Source organism: Tamandua tetradactyla, chromosome 11 (genome assembly GCF_023851605.1).
Source record: "Tamandua tetradactyla isolate mTamTet1 chromosome 11, mTamTet1.pri, whole genome shotgun sequence".
NCBI lineage: Eukaryota > Metazoa > Chordata > Mammalia > Pilosa > Myrmecophagidae > Tamandua > Tamandua tetradactyla.
This window is the reverse complement of record NC_135337.1, coordinates 29,637,903-29,661,473: the sequence shown is the minus strand read 5'-3', so window position 1 is coordinate 29,661,473 and position 23,571 is coordinate 29,637,903. Positions and strand designations below refer to the sequence as shown.

The 23,571-nt window shown below is 33.7% G+C and overlaps 1 protein-coding gene across 12 annotated transcripts in view; it reads left to right on the top strand.

The window, feature by feature from the left end:
* LOC143650009 (rho GTPase-activating protein 29-like) overlaps positions 1-23,571 on the top strand; it is a 75,481-nt gene that overhangs the window by 38,270 nt on the left and 13,640 nt on the right. For all 12 annotated transcript variants that reach the window (XM_077120211.1, XM_077120210.1, XM_077120209.1 and 9 more), the window contains 10 exons: positions 6,501-6,597; positions 6,952-7,024; positions 9,204-9,252; positions 9,681-9,818; positions 10,641-10,705; positions 11,121-11,231; positions 11,322-11,402; positions 11,596-11,781; positions 14,907-15,044; positions 23,266-23,423. In XM_077120211.1, coding sequence (XP_076976326.1) covers positions 6,501-6,597; positions 6,952-7,024; positions 9,204-9,252; positions 9,681-9,818; positions 10,641-10,705; positions 11,121-11,231; positions 11,322-11,402; positions 11,596-11,781; positions 14,907-15,044; positions 23,266-23,423 — 1,096 coding nt within the window. The remainder of the gene's footprint in view (positions 1-6,500; positions 6,598-6,951; positions 7,025-9,203; positions 9,253-9,680; positions 9,819-10,640; positions 10,706-11,120; positions 11,232-11,321; positions 11,403-11,595; positions 11,782-14,906; positions 15,045-23,265; positions 23,424-23,571) is intronic.

Below are 23,571 nucleotides of genomic sequence, written 5' to 3'. Positions count from 1 at the left end.
TGGTCTATTGATTTGGTAGTCCCCACTGCTTACGAGTGTATCAGAAATTCTCCAAATGGGGAAGTTGAATATTTCCTTCTTTCTTCCCATTCCCCCAAGGGGACTTTGCAAATGTGTCTTTATTCACTATGCAAATCACTCTGGGATTTATCAGGGCATCACACTAAACTGGATAAATGAACAAAATTTCATACTCTATTCAAGATTCCCTGTACTGATGGTGTTCAACTAAACTGGGCATACAAGTTAAATTAGAAAATGCACTACCCAAAATATAAATTTTGCACCAAATAAAACTCTCTCCCTTTAGACTCACACAGAACTTGAAGTTTTAAGTTGTCGATGATATCCTTAACCCAGTCTTCTGATATACCTTAGTCCTATCCAGATCAGTTTCATGCATATTACATGCTGTTTTTATTCAGTTTTATAGTATATTTTAGTGTCTGGTAGGGGTAGCTCCTCTTCTTACTACTCTCTCTCTTCAAAATGGTGTGGTTCTACACTATACAATGAAAAAAGTTAAAAAAAAAATCACAAGGAGATAGTACCACATGTACAATAGAATGGATAATAAGAGAAATGGACTGTCATACAATACTGGTAGGTAGTGTAAATTGGTATAAACACTTTGGAAAATTGTTTGTTACTAGAGTTAAACATGTTTAACATGTATTTGCTTTCCCTCTAAAATTCTGTAGTAATGATTGGATAGGGGCACAAGAGAAATATTGATAATGGTCTGGTGGGTTAAAGTTGTAACAATTCATTGTATATATTTATGATTTATGCATTTTGTATGTAGGTCATATTTGATAAAATTGTAATATGTATTACCCAAAAAAAAAAAAAAGGTTGTGTTTCTGTCAGGATTTTTGAATTGGCTTATCTAGTTCCAAAAAAAAATCTGTTAGTATTTTGAAAGTGATTTGAGTCAAATTTATAGATAAAATTAAGGAGAGTTCTACATTATCTTTTGTGTGTGTTCCTCCATTGATTATCCAACAGGTTTTTACTATATTGCTCTTATAGCTTTTTGTTTTTTCCCCTCGATATGTTAGTCTTTTTTTTTTTTCCCCTGTGCAAATAGTACCTTTTCTTCCATTTACCAACTTTCAAACTTTGGACCCTGACTCAGGGTCATATCAAGTTACTAGGTTGTTAGCAGTATTTTTTTTAAATATAGAAAAAAATTAGAAAAATTGGAATGTAGTACTCTTTGAGTAAGATGGAGGTATGTTTCAGAAATGTTACAGGTGTTATGTAACTGATAACTATTATGTGTGTATAATATACTTGGTCATGATATAATATGTATTTCCTACTGAAGGTTGAGGTTAAGAAAGTTTGAAAGCTGTTCTAATAGGTTGAATGTATGAAAAAGCCATTCATGTGATTTCTTAAAGAGGTACTAAATGTGTGTCTTTTACAGTGCTGTGACTTAGCAGGGAACCCAAGGAAGACAATTACTTAAACCTTTAACAAAATTATGATGCTCTTGTGAAGAATGGCTTATAGAGGGATGAGACTGCAGTCAGACCAATAAGCAGGCTGTTACATAATCTTAGACTAGAGGTAAAATGTGGGCTTTTGAACCAAGTCAGTAACAATAGCGATGGAAAGGAAGAAAAATAAGATAGAGGCATTTTGTAAGTGAAGTTAATGAACTAAAGAATATATAGAAAAGAACAGGTTTGGAGGGGCAAAGAAGAAGGGATGATAGTTCAATTTAGCACATAGGTTATGACGCTGGTGGGTAAAGACCAGTTAGTGGTAAAGGAGCAAATGAAACAGTTTATTGAATATGTGGTTTAAAATTGCACAGAAATTTAGGGCTTCATTCCCTTAAAGATATGGAAGTGGAAGAGGTTCTGATAGGATAATGTATAGAGAAGAGAACCAAGATGAGAACTACAGGCCGAGTTGGGAAAACATTATGAAGACCAAATTGTCTACAGACAGATGTAGAACTGAGGAGGGGAGCTCTCATAGTTTACTAAATATTGGGCACTGTAATCTAGGTGCTTTGCACATGTTTCTTCAGTCATACATCTCAATAATATGCCATTTTATATAATGAAATTGAAGTTAGGTAATGTATCCAGAGTAACATATGAAGTGGTAAGAGGCCAGATTAAAACTCATGTTTAGATAACTCTGAAGCTTTAACTCCTTCCAATTACTATAACATATTGCTTCAAAGAGGGCAGAGAACTTCAAGAAGAAAGAAAGTGATTAATATTTGTTGTAATAATAGCTGACATTATTGAGTACATTCTTACATATGCTAGACACTGTTTAATTCTCACAACAACTTTTAAAAATCAGTTCTGTTGTTTTATTGTCCATTTTGCAGATAAGGAAGCTGGGGCAAAGAAAGAAGTTTGCCCAGGATCACAAGTGTATTAAGTAGTAGAGTTACTGAAAGTTGCAGAAAGATCAAGTAAAGGGTTAGAAGAAGAAAATGCTCCAATTTTGATTGCTAGGAGGTTATTGTTGGAAGATGTTTCAGTAGTATGAAGAAAAAATAAATAGCTAGCATTAATTGGAACATTTCTTGTATGTCAGGCTCTGTTGTAAGATTTAACCGTCATAACAATTTTTTAAGTACTTATTATTATTCACATTTTATAAATGAGGAAATAGAAGCACAGAGGGACTAAGCTTTTTAAACTAATAAGGAGACAGAGTCAGAATTTAACCTCAGCAGACTGGCTTCAAAACTCTTCTTAACCAGAGGTGGACAAACTATGGCTGGTGCTATGAATCTGGCCTGCTGCCTGCTTTTGTAAATAAAGTTTTCTTGGAAGACAACCACTCATTCGTTTATATGTTTTTGGCTGCTTTTGTGCTGCAGCAGCAGACTTGAGCCATGTGACAGAGTGTGTATGGTTTTAAAAGCCTAAAGTATTTACCGTGTGAACCTTTTCAGAAAAAGTTTATCAACCCCTGCTAACCATTACGTTAAGTTGAGTAACAAGCTAAGTCCTGATCATTTCAAGATTAATTTGGGAGGTAAGGCAACACAGGCCATGTCATGACCTATTCTTAGAAGTTTGAGAATGAAGAAATAATAAATTAAATTGGATGATAGCTTGAAGAAGAAATATGGAAAAATAAAAATTTCTGTTTTACATAGGAAAGATTTGAGTATCGGGGCATAAGAAAAAATGCTATTTGACTGGAAGATAGTGAGAATATGAAGGAAAAATAGCAGTAATACAGGGTTTTAGAGAATGCAGGAGAGGGTGGGTGGAGATTTATGATTGGAAGGAAGCCAAAGACTTTTCTTTCAAACACTGAACAGGAACAAAATGGAGAAAGGATGTTAGAAATATAGGACTGTTTTGAGGTTGAGGCAAGAACAATAATAGGAATTTTAATTGGATGGCTGTAACCTCTTTCAAAGAGGGAGGAAGATATGGAAGAGAGATGGTTTGAATAGTTATTTTCACTACTCACAATTATTAAAATTATTATTATATTTTAAATTTCCCGGTCATATTTAGTAGAAAAATATATAGGGAAGAAAGACTAACTATAGCATTTTGTATAGTGTTATGTCATAAAGATTTTTATTAAGTCTTTTAGATTAAAATTAGGAAATATGGGTAGGCTTTACATTTTTGCTTGATATTACATTATAAGTTACTATATATTGAAAATTTTCTTTCCAATGAGATTTTTTAACCAGCTTTATTAAGATATAATTAACATACAATAAATTGTACATTTAAAATGTGCAATTTGATAAATTTGGACTTAGGTAAACGCCTGTGAAACCATTAGTACAATCAAGATAATGCATGCTCCTTTGTAATCCCTCTCTTCTGTGCCTCCCCGACCCTCATTCTTCACAAGTTTTGGTATGTTGTGCTGTTGTTTTCATTCAGGTCAAACCTTTTCTTATTTCCCTTTTGATTTCTGCTTTGACCCATGGGTTATTCAGAAGTCTGTTGGTTTCTAAATACTGTGATATTACAGAGACCTTTCTGTTAGATTAATATCTAGTTTTAATTCCATGTGGTTACAGAATGTATCTTCCCTGATTTAATCCTTTGAATTCATTGAGACTTGTTTATGACTCATATTATGTTCTATTTTGGTAACTATTGAGCATACACTTGAAAAGAATATGTATTTTTGCTCTTGTTGGTTGAAGTAATCTGTAAATGTCAGTCTGGTCCAGGTGATTGAGAGTGTTGTTTAAGGCTCCATATCCTTACTGATTTCCTGTCTGCTTGTTTTGTTAGTTCTTGAGAGAGGATTATTGAAGTCTCCAACTATAACTATGAGTATGGCTATTTCTTGTTGCAGTTCTATCAGTTTTGCCTCATACATTTGGAACTCTGTTCATTAGATGCATAAATGTATGGGACTGTTATGTCCTTTTGATGACTTGACCCCTTCATTATTATGAAATGATCCTCTGTATTCCTGGAATAGCCTTTGCTTAGTAATCAAGTCTGTGTGCTACTCAGCAGTAAGCATCTATTTCTTGTCTGTCAGGGATAATACTCCTTGGTTGCCTGATACCCAAAGTCTTGATGACTTGTTTTGTATGGGATTTTTCAGTTGTTTCAGATAAGAGTGTAAGCCTGTGTTCTGGTTTGTAAACTGCTGGAATGCAGTATACCAGAAATGGAATGGCTTTTAAAAGGGGGAATTGATTAAGTTGCATATTTACAGTCCTAAGGACAGGAAATTGTTCCAGTTAAAACAAGTCTATAAAAAATGTCCAAATTAAGGCACCAGGAAGAGGTTACCTTCACTCAAGAAAAACAGATGACATTCAGAACATGGGGACAGCTGCTTGCTTTCTCTCCAGGCTTCTTATTTCATCATGCTCCCCCAGGGGTATTTTCCTTCTTCATCTCCTGAGTCTCTGGCTGTGTGGGCTCGGCAGTTGTCCTGGCTTTCTCTCTGGTAACTCTACTCTCTCAGAATCTTAAGCCTTTTCTAAAATGCTTCCTCTTTTAAAGGATTTCAGTAAACTAATCAAGGCTCACCTGGAATGGATGGAGTCACATCTCCCTCCAATCCAAGGTTAATACCCACAATTGGGTGAGTCACATGGAGATAATCTTAAATTTCCAACCTATAATACTGAGTAGGGATTAAAAGCAATGGATGCCTCCACATGATGAATTAGGATTAGAACATGGCTTTTCTAGGGTACATAATCCTTTGAAACTGGCGCAGCCTGTTGCTGTTTCTCTGGGCAGAGAAGTTGAAAAAATTTTTAAGTAGTATTTGCAGTGGTGCTTAAGTTTTTCTTTTTGTTTATATCAGGAATACTTTTGAGAATCTGGTGAAAGGTATGGACCTTAACTACTCTCTTTGTAGATTTCTATAAAGGCTCACACATGTAAAATTTTGGTGTAATTTCATGGGATTCATAGACTTAAGTTTTCATTCATTCCCATTTAGGAATCCTTGCTTTCTAGCTTAATTGCACATTAGCATCCCTTGGGAGATCTTTTGGAACTATATCTGTCTTTCACTACAGACTTATGGAATCTGAATCATTGGTGGTAGAGCCAAGAATTTCTTTGTTAATAAAATTCTGTGAATAATTCTGATATGCCGCCAAGATTAAAAACAACTCTCCGTTTTAGAGCAAAGGACAATTTCCTCTTCACTTGGTTTCACTACCTTCCCTGTATAGACAGGGATTCTAGAATGGGTGGAATAGAGGGAATCAACCAGAGCAACATGGGTTGCTTCAAAGAAAGGTGCAATTTCACTCTAGACTTTGTCTTAGTAAATCGTATTAGAGCTTTTAGCAAGGGTGAATACAGAAGTTATGATAAACCTGTTTCAATTTTGTTACACCATTTGCTTTAAAAATATGTAAAGTCTTAGAGTATCCCTATTGTGAACAAAAGGCATCTATATCGATTAACGTGAACCTTGAAGCCTAAGAGCATGCAAAACAAAGCAACCCCCCCCAAAAAACAGGCTAAATAGATAGGAATTTAACTTTACTAAAGCATCTGGTGTGTTTTATGTTATTTACTTTTTATAGGTTTTATGCTGTGTCAAGATATGTATGACTTCAATTATTGGTAATTCATAGTAAAAAAGAAGTACTTCATATTGACTTCAGTGAGCTCACAGTGTGTTTAGCTGGTTTAGAAAAAAATCAGAAAGCATTAAGCAAGACAAAAGAGCACAAAACACTCTTAATTAGAGAGGTCTGGTATAACATGTACTCTGTAACTCTAAGACTGATTTCACATTGAGTTACTTTTTAGATGTTCAGATTAAGTAATGCATAGAATAGTCAGCTGTGCATTGCTGCCAGCTGATTCTTCTGTATGATTTCCTTAATGAAGAAATTGTATGTCATATCCATTTTGTAGGTTAGGCTTTAAAGTCTCTGAATCTTCTAGTGTTTCTTGAAGTAATGATAGAATTTTAATTAATTAAATGACGTTGGAAAAATCTAGTTTAAAGTATATTCTGCTTCATTTATTGTAACCAACATTTCCCTGTAGCTGTGAATTTCACAGAAGTTAATGAAGAGAACAAAAACGAACTCTTCCAAGAAGTATTTTCTTCTATTGAGACATTGGCGTTTACATTTGGGAACATGTAAGTAGAGTACTATAATTTAAAGTAATCTGAGTTTAGATGTCCAGAGTATAATTCATATATATATTATGTAGTAAAATACATGGAAAACAAAGTATTAAACAATATAAAACATTATCACAACTTTAGGAAAACTGCATTCTTGATTGCTATATTTAGAGGTATCTTTTTAGCTGTATAGAAAGAAACATTCATTTGCAGTTGACTACATTATGGTTTATGTGAATAGATTATTATATTTATATATTTTTTACCTTTTAAGGATCTTAAAAAATTGTTCTAGGTAACATATTAAATGTAATGACTTTTATTTTATTTCTATTTCTTTTTTATTTTTTTTAACCTCCTGGATAGCCTTACCAACTTCCTTATGGGAGATGTAGGCAGTGATTCATTGTTGCGACTGCCTGTGTGGGGGGAAAATAAGGTAGGTTAAATTGGTATGAAAGCAAAGACTTTTTTATTTCTAATTTAACATTTCAAATACATTCTAATCTTAATCTTAGCATTACTCGTTGATAGTTTTTGAGTTTGAAAATTATATTATAGATCAATTCATTATGATAATTTATGATCAGTTTCTAGAGCAATGATTTATGCCAGATTATATTGTACTTTATAAATGAGACTACCATTTTAAAAGAACATATCTGATCATTTTATAATGTCTTACATAATCAATCTATGTCATATAGTCCATGCTTTTAGTAAATAATTATTAATCATTTTTCCTTCCTGAAATTGCTGAGCTCTTAAATATTGGTGGAAACTTAGAAAAATAATGTAAAAAGTGAAGACGGTGTTAATCTTTTCACACTTCCTATACTTTGTGTTTGTTAATAAGACACACTTGTTCATAACACTGTAGGTCTTAATTTTCCCTAGGTTACTCCTATAAGCATGTCACAGGATTGGGTTTTTGATTCTCATTTGGAAGAAAAATTGCTGTGGAAAAATAGAACATGAGGACTGTATGTAGACTGTCCCTTTAAGATTCAGAGTGGTATTAATATCGCAATTGGCTGTTGTTGTTTTTTCAGTGAATGCAAGGAATTTAAACAAACTGCTGTAGGGATGTATGTTGATCATTTCCTGTTGAGAGAGATCATAAATCCAAGGATAATTTCAAGAAGTGTTTGAAATGTTCCAGGGATTGATATTATATCAAAGATAATATAACTACTTTAGCGCTTTCTTAAAATGATACAAAAAATGATTTACTTCTTAAGGAATTTGTTTATTGCAATACTGTAGAAAAAAATAAGACTATTTCTGAAGTCATCCATTGATACTTTAAGGAGGATATTAACTAAACCATAGGACAGAATGATCAGTAGTTTTAAGATTTTTAAACATTTTGCTACTTTTCAGGATTCTTCCTCAATTTTTATCTTTTCGAATTGTTGCTACTACTTCAGGAAATATAATAAAACATTTTATCTTTGTGGCAAGGCAATTTTAATTTTAGAACTGAATCATATTTCTTGTATTGGTTCTTCCTGTGCATCTATTATGCACGTATATTCCTAATAAGAAAATATTCTTTTCTTTTTTTCCTTTGCACCTTTCCCTTTTAGCCATTTAAAATTTTCCCTACGGGATTATAATTAAAAAGCCTATCCTGATATAATGCTAATAATAAAATAAAATTACTTCATTTGATGAAGATTTTTTAAATATCCTTTAAAAAATAATAGCTGCCATTTATTTAGTAATAGTGCTCGCTGTGTACCATGGACGCCTACATCATCTTACTCCTTACAACAGCTTAATGAAGGTGGTGTTCATAATCCCTATTTTACGTTAGAGTAAGCCAGGGTTAACTGAGTTTAAACAAGTAGCCCATACTGCTTGTAAGTGAAAAATCTGGACTTCAAACTCAAATTTCTTTGATCCTTTTTGCCTCGAATCCTTGCATAACCAACATTGCCCATCTAAATGGACAAATTTAAGATCTCACATTCTTGGTAGATGGTGTTTTCCTGCATTGTCCAATAAGAAGATAGCCCTTGGCTAAGGGACTCTTTAAATTTAAATTAATTAAAACCAAATAAAAAATTAACTTCTTTCATACTGGCCTCTTTTCAAATGCTCGGTAGCTGTTATGTAGCTATACAGCTACCACATTGAACAGTACAGTTATAGGACATTTCCATCATTGCAGAAAGTTCTGTGCTAAGCTGTCTAATAGACTTTCAGAGAAATGCTAGTTATATGCTAAAATGGTAAGAGATATTTTGGAGACAATTCTGTCTTCTCTCTAGATAGCAATCTATTTAGATTGCCTCTCTAATTTCCTGACTAGTATTTTTGGGAACTGCAGAATTAAGGCTTGGAGTGAATTCCTTAATGTTAACTAATGCTGATAGCTACTTAGTAAGATTATTCATTATTGGACCTTGAGAACTATTATTGTAGAAAGCTATGTAATTCTAATAAAGTGCCCTGGCATTTAAAACAGACTTCTTGGGTCCTTTGAGTTTTAAATTCTTGAAATTCTTTAACAGGGACTATATCAGACTGAGGTTGGGGGAGAAGAGACTTCTGAAGTAAAGATTTGTTATTTTCTGCTCTAATCTTACATTTATTTTCTTCCATGTTGTAAGTCTTTTGAAAACATTTCAGTGGAATCAGTGGACTCATCCAATGAAAAAGGTAATGTTCGAGCTCCATATAACTTTGTCAAACTTTTTGCATTACTTTTAATAAATTGTTTTGGAATTCTTAATCTCATCCTGTTTATAACCTAATGCATTCATCTCTTCCTGCTTAGTAAATGAATGCATTCATTTTAAACATAAAATGACATATGTTTTACATGTGAAACGTAAGGGAAAAAACCTGTTAGAGTAGAGAGATAATTTCATAATATAAACTGATCAAGAATAGTATAAGACTTGTAACTAGATTAATAATAGAAATACATACTGAAACCATTTTAAAGTTAAACTGTGATCCTTAAATGATAAATTTCTGTCATTTGTATTTTTTTTAACCATCGTATCTTAGAATCTGAATGCTTCTTTGTTTGGAATTATGAAGTTATCATATTTAACATTTATTTTGCTATTTTTATTTTTTAGGAAATTTTTCTCCCATAGAACTAGACAATGTGCTATTAAACAACTCTGGCTGTGTAGAATTGGCTTTGTCATATGCCAAAACCTGGTCAAAATATACCAAGAACATAGTTTTGTGGGTTGAGAAAAAGCTTACTTTGGGTGAGTTGCCATTTGGGGCATCCGATTAACTTTGAAGTATAAGACCTAAGTTGTTTTGTATAGACTATGACTATTGTGATTATAAATTAATAGCTGTTTACTGTAATGAATAAAATCATTGTCCATTTTCTCTTCTTGGAATAGGAAAGATTCTTCTAGCATTGAATGTTTTTATTGAATATTTACTGGGGGCTAGTTACTAGCTCTGGGGAAACAGAGACAAGAAGGAATGTTGCTGCCTTTTAGGAAGTTATATTCTAGTGGGTAAAAATTAATGAAGTTGAATACTGTAAAAAGAGATAAAAGCAATAATAGATGTATGAACAGTGGAACCACAGAAAGATCATCTTAAAGCCGGTATTTTCCCAGTGCTTTACAGTTGACAAAATGCTTTCACATCCATTATGATTTGATCCATTTAAAATTCCTGGGAAGGAGCCAGGACAAGAATTATCTTCATTTTACAGCTAAACTGAAGAAGATAGGTGATTTGCCAAAGATCATATAACATATAGCTGGAAAAGTATAGACTAAACCAAAGCCTATGCTCTTTCTACTACAGTATTTGCTTTTAATAGGGTATGCTTATCAAAATCACATGAATAGCATTAGAAAAGTAAATACACAGGTATAGATCCCATTCCCAAGTGTATTTTGAAAAAGTTTTTCAGTTGATTCTAATGGCCATCTAGAATTAAGAATCACTGCATTATATCATGATGCAGACTAGTGTCCATGATTAAATTTGGGGATTACAATAATCTTTATCAAGGAGAAAAATAAGGTAATTTTACCTTCTGATACTGTCTTTGATCTTTTCAGAGTTGGAGTCCACTCGAAATATTGTAAAGTTGGCAGAGGCAACCAGAGCTAACATTGGACTACAGGTAAGTGTTTTGTGAACCTCTGCTGTTCTATAACAAGATCCAGATGAGCTCCCAGTAGTGCCCTGCAAAATCAGAAAATTACGTAGTTGATACAAGAAAGAACTTAAATGCTAATCCTTTTAAATTTAGATGAATGTGCATTATGAAGATAAACTAGGAGGTTCATAATTCTATGCTGATGTTGGTTATCCTAATAATTCTAATTTTTCTAAGTAGCTTTATAATTAATTTAAAAGAATTTTTCTTTAGTATTTTTCTCATATAGTCATGTATGACTAGTCATATTTATGGTAGAAATAATCTGGTTAAAAAAAATGGTAAAAAGAATTCCTCTTTGTGAGGAAGTCTAGTGGCGAGCCTAGAACTCTTAATACCATTTCTACTGTGAAAGTCACTTTTCAATTTTAATTTCTAGAAGTTTATGCCGCTGCAGACTCTATTTACCAACGCTCTTCTTAGTGATATAGAGAGCAGTCATCTTTTACAACAAACAATTGCTGCTCTCCAAGCCAACAAATTTGTGCAGGTAAAAAGTAATTTGTATGTAAAAATACATTTCTTTTTGTAAAAGCATACCTTTAGAAAATCTTTCTCTCTCTTTTTTATATCCTCACAGCCTTTACTTGGGAGGAAAAATGAAATGGAAAAACAAAGGAAAGAAATAAAAGAACTTTGGAAACAGGAGCAAAACAAGATGGTTCGTTAAATTATCATGGGGATTCATATACCAGTTGTGAACCTATGAAATCATCTGTAGTTATATAAGTATCTATCTTACTCGGCAGTTTTTCTAAAATGTTGTCCTAACCATCTTGCTGAATATACTAAAGAAACTTGTACATTAAGGTCTCCTTTACATTTTGTATTAAATACTTTTTTATTCTGTGTAGCTTGAAACAGAAACTGCTCTTAAAAAGGCAAAATTGTTATGTATGCAACGTCAAGATGAGTATGAAAAAGCAAAATCTTCCATGTTTCGTGCAGAAGAGGAGCATCTATTTTCAAGTGGAGGAATAGTAAAAAATCTTAACAAGCTAGAAAAAAAGCGAAGGCTGGAAGAGGAGGCCCTTCAAAAAGTAACGATGTTTTCTCTTACTTGCAGTTTTATTATTGAATTGGCAGCAATCTGTTGGGGCTTTTGTTCTCAAACTTTTGCATGTATCAGGATCACTTGAAAGGCTTGTGAAAAAAGATTGCTGTACTCTAGTCCCAGAGTTTCTTGTTAAGTAGGGTGGCCACCCAACAACTTGCATTCGTTACCAATTCCCAGGTGATGCTGCTGCTGCTGGTGGGGATCCACTTTGAGAACCAGTATGTCGAGAGACCTTTGCTTATTTATTTATTTTTTTGCAAGGGCAGGCGTTGGGAAACAAACCTGGGTCTCTGGCATGGCAGGCGAGAACGCTGCCTGCTGAGCCACTGTGGCCCGCCCCTTTTGCTTATCTTGTGAATTTTTGGTTTTCTTTTTTTTTTTTTTTTTTTTTATTAACGGAAAGAAAAAAAAGAAATTAACACAACATTTAGAAATCATACCATTCTACATATGTACTCAGTAATTCTTAACATCATCACATAGATGCATGATCATTGTTTCTTAGTACATTTGCATCAGTTTAGAGGAACTAGCAACACAACAGAAAAAGATATAAAATGTTAATATAAAGAAAAGAAATAAAAGTAGTAGTAATAGTAAAAAACAACAACAACAAACAAACCAACAAGCAAACAAAAACAAAAAAAAACCCTATAGCTCAGATGCAGCTTCATTCAGTATTTTAACGTGATTACTTTACAATTAGGTATTATTGTGCTGTCCATTTTTGAGTTTTTGTATCTAGTCCTGTTGCACAATCTGTATCCCTTCAGCTTCAATTACCCATTGTCTTACCCTGTTTCTAACTCCTGCTGAACTCTGTTACCAATGACATATTTCAAGTTTATTCTCGAATGTCCGTTCACAACAGTGGGACCATACAGTATTTGTCCTTTAGTTTTTGGCTGGATTCACTCAGCATAATATTCTCTAGGTCCATCCATGTTATTACATGGTTCACAAGTATATCTTGTCTTAAAGCTGCATAATATTCCATCGTATGTATATACCACAGTTTGTTTAGCCACTCTTCTGTTGATGGAGATTTTGGCTGTTTCCATCTCTTTGCAATTGTAAATAACGCTGCTATAAACATTGGTGTGCAAATGTCCGTTTGTGTCTTTGCCCTTAAGTCCTTTGAGTAGATACCTAGCAATGGTATTGCTGGGTCGTATGGCAATTCTATATTCAGCTTTTTGAGGAACCGCCAAACTGCCTTCCACAGTGGTTGCACCCTTTGACATTCCCACCAACAGTGAATAAGTGTGCCTCTTTCTCCGCATCCTCTCCAGCACTTGTCGTTTTCTGTTTTGTTGATAATGGCCATTCTGGTGGGTGTGAGATGATATCTCATTGTGGTTTTGATTTGCATTTCTCTAATGGCCAGGGACATTGAGCATCTCTTCATGTGCCTCTTGGCCATCCGTATTTCTTCTTCTGGTAGGTGTCTGTTTAAGTCTTTTTCCCATTTTGTAATTGGGTTGGCTGTCTTTTTGTTGTTGAGTTGAATAATCTCTTTATAAATTCTGGATACTAGACCCTTATCTGATATGTCATTTCCAAATATTGTCTCCCATTGTGTAGGCTGTCTTTCTACTTTCTTGATGAAGTTCTCTGATGCACAAAAGTGTTTAATTTTGAGAAGCTCCCATTTATTTATTTCCTTCTTCAGTGTTCTTGCTTTAGGTTTAAGGTCCATAAAACCACCTCCAGTTGTAAGATCCATAAGATATCTCCCAACATTTTCCTCTAACTGTTTTATGGTCTTAGACCTAATGTTTAGATCTTTGATCCATTTTGAGTTAACTTTTGTATAGGGTGTGAGAGATGGGTCTTCTTTCATTCTTTTGCATATGGATATCCAGTTCTCTAGGCACCATTTATTGAAGAGACTGTTCTGTCCCAGGTGAGTTGGCTTGACTGCCTTATCAAAGATCAAATGTCCATAGATGAGAGGGTCTATATCTGAGCACTCTATTCGATTCCATTGGTCGATATATCTATCTTTATGCCAATACCATGCTGTTTTGACCACTGTGGCTTCATAATATGCCTTAAAGTCAGGCAGCGCGAGACCTCCAGCTTCGTTTTTTTTCCTCAAGATGTTTTTAGCAATTCGGGGTACCCTGCCCTTCCAGATAAATTTGCTTATTGGTTTTTCTATTTCTGAAAAATATGTTGTTGGGATTTTGATTGGTATTGTATTGAATCTGTAAATCAATTTAGGTAGGATTGACATCTTAACTATATTTAGTCTTCCAATCCATGAACACGGTACGCCCTTCCATCTATTTAGGTCTTCTGTGATTTCTTTTAACAGTTTTTTGTAGTTTTCTTTATATAGGTTTTTTGTCTCTTTGGTTAAATTTATTCCTAGGTATTTTATTCTTTTAGTTGCGATTGTAAATGGGATTCGTTTCTTGATTTCTACCTCAGCTTGTTCATTACTAGTGTATAGAAAAGCTACAGATTTTTGAATGTTGATCTTGTAGCCTGCTACTTTGCTGTACTCATTTATTAGCTCTAGTAATTTTGTTGTGGATTTTTCTGGGTTTTCTACATATAGTATCATATCGTCTGCAAACAGTGATAGTTTTACTTCTTCCTTTCCAATTTTGAATTTTTGGTTTTCTTGTGAGAGAAATAGCTTGGAGTAAACAGTAGTTTAATATTCAATCTGGTAGTTCAGGAAGTTCACCTTTCAGATAATTGAATGTTTGTGCTAATTCTAGCACCTAATAGAAGGACAGGCTGAAGCTTTGTATTATTTAAATATAATTTAATAAGCAAATTAATAAGCAAATAAATTTTGTAGACGATTTTATGGACAATATACCAACTGTAAATCATTCTTGATTATTCATTAAAGTCAAGGGATGGATACAAATGTACTTGATCCATTAAGTCAAGTAATGGAGACTAAAGTGAATCACTGACCAAGATAGATTGTTACCTTCAGAAATATTCTTTTTAAAACTATAGACTATTTCAGAATTTTAAGTAAAGCTTTTCATTTATTTAAATTTAGCTTTACTACAATAAGATTTTTTTAAAATATAGATTCTAATGACCATTGCTATTTAAATACTTTCTTTGATTCTCCTGAAGGTAGAAGAAGCAAATGAACTCTACAAAGTATGTGTGACAAATGTTGAAGAAAGACGAAATGATCTAGAAAATACCAAAAGAGAAATTTTAACACAACTCCGGAAACTTGTTTTCCAGTGTGATCTTACCCTTAAAGCTGTAAGTTAATTGCTTTGGGTTTCTTGATGGCAAGAGGAGGGGAAAGAGAAAAAAGTCCATATGCTGTAGAGAAGAAAGATGCCTAATGGGCCATGATTATTACAGTGCTTAATTTCTGAGATTAATGGGACAAGTTGAGTTTAAAATTGGCTTTCAGAAAGATTTTGAATAGTGTTATGTGGTTTGGGTTATGTTTTGCTGTATTTCTCCTTTTTTTTCCTCACATTTTCATGGTTCCCAGTTGAGAGTGAAAATGAATAGAACTGCTTTAAATATTCATTTGCAGGTGTTTGTGTTAACATAAATTTTCATGTTTCTAGGGTAAATCTCTAGGAGTGGGATTACTGGGTGGTATGGTATATATTTGTTAAATTGTATGAGAAACTGTCAAATTGTTTCCCAGAATGGTTGTCACATTTTTTTTCCTATGAGAAACTGTCAAATTGTTTCCCAGAATGGTTGTCACATTTTTTTTCCTTCTAACCAGCAACGTATGAGAGTTCCATTTGTTCTGCCTTCTTGACAGCACTTGTTATTGTGAGTTTTTTTAAATTTAAGTTCTAATAACATATGCAATGATATATAATTGTGGCTTTAATTTGCATGTCCAAAATGGGTAATAATGTTGAGCAGCTTTTCACGGGTTTATTTGCCATCTGTATATCTTTGATGAAGTATCTGTTCAGATCTTTTGCCTATTTTTAATTGGGTTATTTTTTTTTCTTGTTGACAATTCATGTATTTTCTTAGTCTGAAGCTTATTTTTTTATTCTCATAAGATTGTCTTTCAGAGGACAAAACTTTTTAATTTTGATAAAGTACAGTTGATTTCCTCTTTTATGGATTGTGCTGTTGATGTCATATATCACAGAATCCATTTCCTAATCCAAGGTCACAAAGATTTTCTCCTGTGTTTTCTACTAAAAGTTTTATAGTTCTATGTTTACACCTATGATTTTTGAGTTAAATTTTACATAAAGTGTGAACAACAGGACAAAGTTTATGTATTGTGTATGAATGTCCAGTTGTTCCAACACCAAAAGTACTAGATTATCTGTTTCTATTAGCTAATGTTCCCGAAATGCAATATACAGGAAGTGGATTGGCTTTTACAAAGGAGATTTATCAAGTTACAAGTTTGCAGTTTTAAAGCTATAAAATATCCAGATTAAGGCATCAACAGAGGATACCTTCACTGAAGAAAGTCCATTCATGTTCAGAGTTTCTCTGTGAGCTGAAAAGTACATGGCTGGCATCTCCTGGTTCTTTGCGCCCAGGTTGCATTGCTTTCAGCTTCCTATAACAAATGGTTATCTATATTGGCTCTCCAAGCATATCCGAATGTCTGTGTCTCTCTGATCTCTGTATTGGCTCTTCTGAGGACTCTAGTAAACTAATTAAGACCCACCTTGAATGGGCAGAGTCACATTTCCATGGAAATAATCTCATTGAAAAGTCCCACTCACAATTGAAGGGGTCTTGTTTTCCATGGAAACAACTTAATCAGAAGAATGGCTTTATTAGGGTACATAACAATTTCAAACCAGCACATTATCTCCATTAAATTGCCGTTAAATCTTTGTCAAAAATCAATTGACCTTATTTGTATTGAGTCTATTTCTAGATTCTCTGTTTTGTTCCATGGATATATGTGTCTCTTCTTTTGCCCAAATCCCACTGTGTTCATTGCTGTTGCTTTAATAGTAAGTCCTAAATCAGTAGTGTGAGTCTTCCAACTTTATTCTTTTTCAGAATTGTTTTATCTAGTTCCTTTGGCTTTCCATTAAAATGTTAGAATCAGCATGTTCTAACTGCTGTCATTTTGATTGGAATTATGTTAAATTCTTAATCCAGTATTGGGGAGTATCGACACCTTAACTATATTGAATTCTCCAATCACTGAACATGATATGTCTCCCCATTTATTGAGGTCTTTGTTTTTTTTTAATTAACAGTTTGTAGTTGTCAACAGAAATGTCTTGCACATGTTGACTTGGATTTATAACTAAGTATGTATACATATATGCACATATTTATTTTGGGAGCTGTTGTAAATATTATACACACCCACATATATATATATATATAATTTATGTATATGTGTGCATGTATCAATGCATATATGTTCAATTTCTAGTTTTTCACTAGTAATACTTAGAAATGGTGCTGATTTTTGCATGTAAATCCTTGTATCCTGTAATTTTGAAAAACTCACATATTAGTTATAGGAGCTTTTATGTAGCTTCCTTGGGGGTATTTTACGTAGAAAATCATGCCATTTACAAATAGGAAGTGTTTTTTTTCCTTCCTTTCTTATCATTATCCCTTTTATGTTTTTCTTATGTTAGTGCACTTGCATGGACTTCCAGTATTGTTGAAGAGGCATAGTGAACAGAGAACATCCTGCTTTATTCTCAGTCTTACAGGGAAAGCATTCAGTCTTTTCTCACCGTTAACGTATGATGAAAGCTATAGGTTTTTTGAAGATGTCCTTTATCAGGTTAACTAGTCGATGAGAGTTTTATTGTGAACGGATGTTGGATTTCATCAAGTGATTTTCTGCATTATTTCTTATGATCATACATGTAGTTTTTCTTCTTTGGCTTGTTACTATGGAAGATCAACAAACTCATATTTGAATGTTGATCAGCCTTGCTATTATTGGGATAGGCCACACTTGGTCGTGATGCATTATTCCTTTTACCTAAAAGGAATTTCTTTACATAAATTTACATTGGTGAATTTAATTTCTCAAGGATTTTTTTCTTTTTCTTCCCTGTTCATGAAGAATATTAGTCTGGCATTTTTTTTTCTTGTGTTGTCTTTTTCTGATTTTTGGCATCAGGGTAATTCTGGCCTCTCTTCTCTTCTGTTTTCTGGAAGTGCTTTTGTAGAATTGGTGTTACTTCTCCTTTAAAATTTTAGTAGTTTTCGCCAGTGAAATCATCTGAACTTGGGGTTTTCTCTTTTGGAATATTTTTCACTGCATGTTCAGTTTCTTTAATAGAAGTCTATTCAAGTTAATTATTTCTTCTTGGGTAAATTTGGCTTTCAAGGAATTGGTCCATTTCATCTGATTTGTCAAATTTGTGTGCATAGAATTGTTCATAATATTGTCTTTAAATCCTTTTAACTTCTTGAGGTCTATAGTGATAGCCTCGCTTTTTGTTCCCGAGATTGGTAATTTATGTCTCCTCTCCGTCTTTCTTTGTCTCTCCCTGTCTCTTGACAGTCTGACTAAAGATTTATAAGTTTTGTTGATCATTTCAAAGAAGCAGTTTTGATTTGGTTTCATTGATTTTTTCTTTTTTCAATTTTGTTGATTTCTGGGTTTTAATCTTTATTTCTGTTTGCTTCATTTTTATTTTGTTATTCTTTTTAGTTTCTTAAGGTAGAAACTTCGATTGCTCATTGAGACCTCCTGCTTTTCCAATGTAAGTATTTTAATGCTTGAAATTTCCCTGAAAGCACTGCCTTTCTGCATCCCACAAATTTTGAAATTCTGTATTTTCATTTTTGTTCAGTTCAAGATATTTTTTAATTTCCTTTGAGGCTTAATCTTTTACTCATGGAAAATACGGAAGTGTGTGCCAAGCATTTGAGGATTTTCTGAATGTATCTTTCTGATATTGATTTCTAGTTTAATTCCATTATGGGGAGAGAAATACTTTCTATCATTTCACTTCTTTAAAATTTGTTATGATTTGTTTGCTGACCTAGGATATTATATTGTCTATCTTGGTGAGTGTTTCATGTGCACTTAAAAAAGAATGTGTGTTCTCCTGTTGTTGGCTTGTGTTCTGTAAATGTCAGTTACTTCTTGTTGATTTAGGGTGTTGTTCATTTCTTCTATATCCTTGTTGGTTTACCTTTAACTTCCATGAATTATTGAGAAAGGAGTGAAGTGTCCATTTTTTAGCTCTATTAATCTTTGCTTTATTTATTTTGAAGAGCTGTTGTTAGTTGCTTGCTTAATTTATTTTGAAGAGCTGTTGTTAGTTACTTGCACAATGATTGTTCTGTCTTCTTGGTGAATTGTTTTATCCTTATGAAATGTCTCTATCCTGATCATTTTCCTTATATTTTTAGCCTCCTTAATATTGATATATAGCTACTCAATTTCCTTTTGATTATTTTTGATCTGATATATCTTTTTTCATTTTTTTTCCTTTATCATTATAAGTTCCTTGTAGATAAAATAATTGGGCCTTGTTTTTTTTTATTTTGTTTTTTGTATGGACAGGTTCCGGGAACCGAACCCGGGTCTCCAGCACAGCAGGCAAAAACTCTGCCACTGAGCCACTGTTGCCTGCCTGGGCCTTGGTTTTTAAATCTGTTTTGACAATTTGTCTTTTAATTTAAATGTTTATATGAGTTTATTTAATGTATATATTTGTTCAGAATTAGGTCTACCATTTTATTTCTGGTTTTTTGTTTGTTTGTACCCTCTGTTTCTCTTTTTCTGTTTCCCTTTTGCTGCTTTCTGTTGGATAAATTAACATTTTTCTTAGAATTACATTTTAATTTATCTTTGAGTTTTTAAGTTGTACTAGGGATTGCAAAATATATACTTAATTTTAAATACTTTACTTTGAACTAATATTTTACCACTTCAAGTGGAACGTAAAAATGTTATCACTCACCATATAGGTCCTTTACTCCTCCTTGCTTTGAGTTGTAGTTGATACACATATTACTTCAATATACATTGAAATCGCCACTGGAGTCTTAGTCTGAAAATCCCAATATCTGGATAATCTCTGTATTGATGTGTGTTTATTACTTTTTCTCTTGCAGTTTGTTGAGATTTTCCTGGTTCTTTGTGTGACAAGTGATTTTTGGATAAGTGCCTGGACAGTTTCTATATTACTTTATGTTACTCTGGGTCTGGTTTATAATCTGTATAGAATGTTAATTTCTTTTTTTTTTTAATTTCAGCAGTTAGGTTAGATCATAGTTAGTTCACTCTCTGGCTCTTAGGTGATTGCCATCCAGGTCCGTGTCTGGACAGTTGAAGCTGTAGTGTCTGTGCTCTGCTTTTCACGTTCTACAATTAGATTGTCTCCAGGGCCATGCAGAGGGAGGATAAGAGGAAGAGCACCAGAGATCTCAGACTCCTCACTCTTCAGACCACAGTTCCTCTAGTCATAAAGAAAGGTTTTCCTCCCTTAGAGTTTAGGTGTCTGTTCAGAAGCCATTGCTATAACTGCTACTGCCACAGGATTGCATCTTAGGGACTTGGGCTTGCTCCGTGGTTAGAACAGAGTTAAAAACAAAAGTGATCCTCACCTTCCCCCACGCTGTCAGTACGTGTCCCCACTCCCTTCCTGCTCTTCAGACCAGAAAGAGGAGGCTTTCCTTAGAGCAATTTCTATCCAAACACAGTTTGAAGTTCTGGGAATTGGACTATCTTTGAATATGAACTGAGGTTTTGCCTGGGAAATATGACAGCCCAAAACAAAACAGCACCAGGAAATGTAGCACTGAATCAATCATACCTTAAATTCTAGTTTCCTTCCACATTTCACCAGCTGCGATTTACTTTTCAGAGTCCTCAGCTGATCCATGCATCCTGTTGAAGTATTTTAGGTGAATTCAGTGGGAGACTGGATAGGGTTTTATTAATATGTGATTAATTTGTAGAATCAATTCTAATAAAATGATTTCAAAGAATTATAAAACTTCAGGATTCAAACTTACATTAAAATCAGTTGAAATCAGTTAACAACTGTTTGTCTTTGACCTAAATCCCTTTTATCTCAAACAGCTGATGGTAACACAGATTGAGTATGTGTTCCTGCTGTCCTGTTAAGCTCTTTGCCTACATTACCTCATTTAATTCTCACAAAATCCTATCAAGAAAGTATAATTATCTTTAGTTACATTTATTAATGAGGAAAGTGAAGTTTAAAAAGTCTTTCTTCTCAAAATATGGTCCTCCGACCACTCATATTTGCAGTATTTTGGGAACTTATAAGAAATGCAGAACGCTGGGTTACAACCCAGACCAACAGAATCAGAATCCCCAAGGTAATTCATTTGCACCTTAATCTTTCAGAGCCACTAGTTTTAAGGAAGTTATAATTAAGTTGATAGGGGTCACCTTATGGAACTTGTAAACTTGGATAGAATGTGGTCAAATGATTTCAGAACCTGTGCTCTTAAATACTTTATCTTGCTGAATAAATTATTCAGCCTGGGTTTGAACAATTTTAAGCATTAATATTTTTTTATTGAGGGCGGGCCACGGTGGCTCAGCAGGTGAGAGTGCTTGCCTGCCATGCCCAAGGACCCGGGTTCAATTCCCAGTGCCTGCCCATGTAAAAAAAAAATTTTATTGAACTAAACATTTTTTCTTGTGTATCTTTCAGTTCATGCTATATTGATATAATCACTCTTCTACAAGAAGACACTTATAAGTATTTAAAGATTATTATTATTATATTTCTCTGGATCTATTTCTCAGACTAAACACCCCTAAAAATGATTACTTTTCTTCATATGACATAATTTTAAGTTCTTTCACCAGCCTGCAGTTTTGTTTTTCGGTGTCCCTCTTAAAAAGTGGTATCATTGATCCAACAGTTAGGATTTTCTTTTATTTGATGTGACATAAATAAGTAGTTTCCAAATTTTGTTGATAAATCCTTTTTAATTCCTACAATTATATAGAATAAATGTAAGAAATACACCTGCTCTCAAGGGGCTGACCATCTATTTGGGGAGAGAGAATTAACACATCTGAAATTTTGGAGAATGATATCTATCTGTTTATACCATAAGACCAAAAAGTAATGTATTGGGACAGTTTGTAGAGAAGTTATATTATATATTTTATTGACTAGAGTCCTTTTTTGAACCAGTTTAATGAATTAGTTATACTTTTTTCCATATGGACCATGTGGCATTATCAATGTGGAAATCTGAGAAAATGCCAAATTCAAAATTCAATTATTGAATACAGATATTATTTTCTACTTTAGAACTCTGGCTTTATTAGCTTTTTTAAAAAAATTTCTTCCCCACCATCAAAATGAGAAGAATTTGGAATTATGGTGACTTATCTTTCAGTATCATCCCTCAAATAGTTTTTTTAGAAAGGGGAACATAAAAAGTTGCAAGTTCCCAGTTCTAAGGCTGTGAAAATGTCCAAATTAAAACAAGGCTATAAAAATGTCCAGACTAAGGCCTCCAGGGAAAGATACCTTAGTTCAAGAAGGCTGATGAAGTTTAGGGTTTCTCTCTCAGTTAGAAAGGCACATGGTGACATCTGCTAGCTTTCTCTCCAGGTTTCTTGCTGTGGCTCTGTCCGATCTGTGCCTATATCCGTTCTGTTGGCTCTAAAGCTTTTTCCAAAATGGTTCCCTCTTAAAGGGCTCTAGTAAGCAACCCTACCTTGAATGGGTAGAGACGCATCTCCATGGAAACGATGTAATCAGAAGTTACTCTCCACAGTTCAGTGGGTCTCTTCTCCATGAAATCAATCAAAAAACTCCCACTCTGCAATATTGAATGGGGATTAAAGAACTTGGCTCTTCTAGGGTACACAACAGATTCAAACCAGCACACTATTTGAAGCATGTCTTCTACATTCTAAGAGGTATCCGTGGGTCTGTCATGTTGTAGACACTGATAAATGTCAGCTATTATTGTTATTGTTGGTATTACAAGTAGTAGTTGTGGTGGTATTTAAGCACTTGTAGAAATGCAAGAGAGTAACTTTAATACCTTCAAGAAAGTACTCCATTTTAAAATCAGTACTGCATGATACATTGATTATAAATAATAAAACATTTCTATTTTTATAGAATTGATGAAGTTACTGTTTTGATTAAAATATTCACCACCCCCCATAATTTTCACTTATAAAGAGTTTAGATAGTTGTGATCAGACCATCAGAGTAGAGTGCTGTGGCTCCCCAAAAGTAAACCCATCTCCCAAAATTATGAACCAGTAGGGAAATATGGTTGTATTTTTTAACTTTTCAGTTTAAAGCCAGTTTTGCTGGAAATGACTTATCGTGAATATTAGATTAAAACTTTTTCCTCATCTAGACCTTTCACAGTGGAGGGCAACATAATAGGAACACAGCGATGTTCAATATTGTATGCTTTACCATGTGACCTTTTCTTGGGGCTGTTACTTGAAATAATTGTGTATTTTACCTAGCATTCTGTCCATTACAGGTGATTGTGCCTTTTGTTGTGTTTGTGACCATAGGTGACAGTTAACCTTTTCCAGATGCAGCACCTGCAGGCTGCCTCCCATGCAAGTAATTTCCAGTCTCTGTATGACAGCGCCAAACTGTATGACCCAGGCCAAGAATACACTCAATTTGTCAAGGCCACCAATTCAACCGAAGAAGAAAAAGTTGACGAGTAAGGATTAGTATGTACATAAAATTACAGGAGATAAAACATTAATTGCTGAGTATAAAAGAAGTGTTTTCTAACATTGGCAGAATTGACTTGTAAAATTTCTGAGTGTTTTCAATATTATTTCATGGTCCTAAATAGAAATATTGAA